At 36.5% G+C, this 2,718-nt stretch overlaps 1 protein-coding gene across 1 annotated transcript; it reads left to right on the top strand.

Moving 5' to 3' along the window:
• Positions 1-268: 268 nt before the first annotated feature.
• Positions 269-2,116, top strand: LOC149612611 (uncharacterized). Its single transcript, XM_089858394.1, has 4 exons — positions 269-335; positions 665-892; positions 982-1,127; positions 1,208-2,116. Exons 1-4 carry the CDS (start codon positions 269-271, stop codon positions 2,114-2,116), a joined length of 1,350 nt encoding a protein of 449 aa, XP_089714520.1.
• Positions 2,117-2,718: the final 602 nt, after the last annotated feature.

Genomic DNA, 2,718 nt, shown 5'->3' with positions numbered 1-2,718 from the left:
GGGAGTTGGTAATCAATTGGAAAAAAATGTGTTGGAATTCTTCAGACTGTAGGCAAGCCTACTTTAAACCATCTCAGTTCCAACTGTCGGATAAATGTCGGTTACTAAACGGCCTAAGCATAACTTTGCTTTTAATTTTACTCTTCTTAAACGTCACAATACCGACTAGCGCGAGAGAGTCGGTAATCAATTGGAAAAAAATAAGTTGAAATTTTCTAGACGGTAGGCAAGCCTACTTTAAACCATCTCTGTTCCAACTGTCAGATAGATGTCGGCATTGCCAACTAAAACAAGTAGTCGGCTTCACGTGTCGGAAAAGTATCGGAATAAGCATGGTACAGCTGACTGGACCGTAAACCGACTATTCGACCTTTAACCGACTGTTATGCGGAAGGCTTGTGCTACTGGGGTGAAGCTGACAAAACTTGTGAAAATACAAGTATCAGTGAACTTCAAAGAAAAGCGGCGCTTTTTGTACTTGGAATTCGCGAGAAACATAATTTACCTATCAGTGTTGCAAACAGCATTGCAAACAGTTTCAAAGACATTCTTGAAAGTTGCATCGATACTTGCTATAGTCAATTTCCTCACAATCAATCAGACCTTGAGCGGATGGCGGAAGCTAGGTTTATGTCTCAATCAATTACTAACCACATAAATTTAGAGTACAATCATCATAAATTCTGTAGAGAAAACTTGCATCTAGTAGAGCCCGTAGATTATATTCTTGGTGTCGAAAGAGTTAATGGCAAAATTAAGAAAAAAAAGTACAGTTACGTCCCTATTTTGAAAATTTTACAAAATATGTTGTCTCATGATGACATTTGGCTTGAAATAACGAAAACCAAAGAATCCAGCAAATACTTAAGAGATTATGATGATGGTTTAATATGTAAGAATCATCCAACTTTTAGTCAGGACAGCTTAGCATTACGTCTGCATTTATACGCAGATGAGGTTGAATTAATTAATCCTTTATAGGGCTAAGAGAGTTAAACATAAAGTTACATAGCAGTATAAACTTAGCTCTTGTTGTAAGATATACAGATGTTAAGCGATACGGTTATCAAAGAGTACTGAAACCTCTTCTGGATGACCTTGAAGTCCTTCAGACAAATGGAATCTTAGTACGTAATTGCGTTTACAAAGGGGCTTTAGCTACGATACAGCTGATAATCTTTCAAGTCACGAGTTAGGTGGATTTCAGCGATCATTTTCAAGTGGTCGAATTCGTAGATTTTGCATGATTACAAAATCACAAATATCTGAAACCTTTGATGAGAATGAAATGCTAATTAGATACCCTGAGGTCCAAAAGTACCACTTAGAAGCTATTCTAGAGAACCCTGATAATCAGAAAATCTATGGGGTCAAAGGACCGTGTCCTTTTTCAGTTCTCCCTCATTTCGAGGTAACGGAGTCCCTTCCTGCGGATATAATGCACGATTTTTACGAAGGAGTTGTGCCATTAGTACTTAAACTTGTCATAAATCACATAATTAATGTAAATATGGAGACTCTGAAAAACATTAATTCTGCTATTGAAAACTTTCCTTACGGAGAACTTATGGTTAAGGATAAATGTGTTACTATCTCTCAAGGTGTTCTTAGAAGTTCAAGACGTCTTGTTGGAACAGCTGCCCAAATGAAATGCCTACCTTACTTCTTCCCCTTAATGTTTGGCTCCGTTATTCCTAATGAGTACGAACATTGGAAAATGCTCTTAACTCTGATTGAAATAAGTGAAATAATTACGTCCCCCCTAATTGACCCTAAGTGGATGCCATATTTGTTTGAACGGATAAAAGACTTTCATTGTATTATGAAAGAAATACCTCATGGAATATTTACACCAAAAATGCATTTTATGACGCATTACGCAAGTTTAATTTTGAAATATGGCCCATTGATTAGATTATGGTGCATGCGCTTTGAAGGGAAACATCAATACTTCAAGAGAGTTGCTGGAAACACTTGCAACTTCCGAAATATTTGCGTAACACTTGCCAAAAGGCACCAATTACTCCAGTGTTACGAGAGAAGTGGAGACGCTGGATTAGAAAACGATGATTTTGTGTTAAACCACTTAGTCTTAAGTTCTGCAGTTTGCCTTTGATGCTTCGACAAGAACCAAGTTCATTTTTGAGCATAGATATACTAGAACCAAACGTCACTCAGATTTCTTCGGCTATTCGTGTAAAAAATGTCACGTACAAAACTTACTACATTCTTCCTGTTACTGTCAATGAAAATGATTTGCCCTTATTCATAAGCATTTTCTACCTAATTGAAGTATTAGAAAAATGGCACGTTTGTGGCCGCATTGTCAGTTGCGCAAATTATTTAGAACATTACAACTGTTATGTTGCCCAGGAGTATAATGAATGGCTGATTATGGAGCCGGGTCAGGAAATCGATAGCTGTGCTTTGCAAATGTATCAGCATGGCTCCGAAAACGTAATAATATTTAGCCACAGAATATGTGATATTAAAGGGTAGTTAAGTAGAAATACGACCTATTTTAAAGTACAAAACAGCTATATTTTATTAAATTTTGGCGGTGATCTTTCTTTTGAGCGTATTTCTAAAGATAACTTATGTACGGAAACAACGCGAAGGTCATATTTAGACATTGTACAGTTTTAATAAATTCAGTTCTCTTTTGCCAAATTTTGAGACTTTGTTAAGCATAAAATGGTTTGCTTAAAGTTTTTACAA

This window comes from Phalangium opilio, unplaced genomic scaffold (assembly GCF_054372755.1).
Source record: "Phalangium opilio isolate 3A_F unplaced genomic scaffold, DU_Popi_V2 ptg000240l_1, whole genome shotgun sequence".
Taxonomy (NCBI): domain Eukaryota; kingdom Metazoa; phylum Arthropoda; class Arachnida; order Opiliones; family Phalangiidae; genus Phalangium; species Phalangium opilio.
Note: the sequence above shows the minus strand (reverse complement) of the source record. Positions and strands in the feature narration are given on the sequence as shown.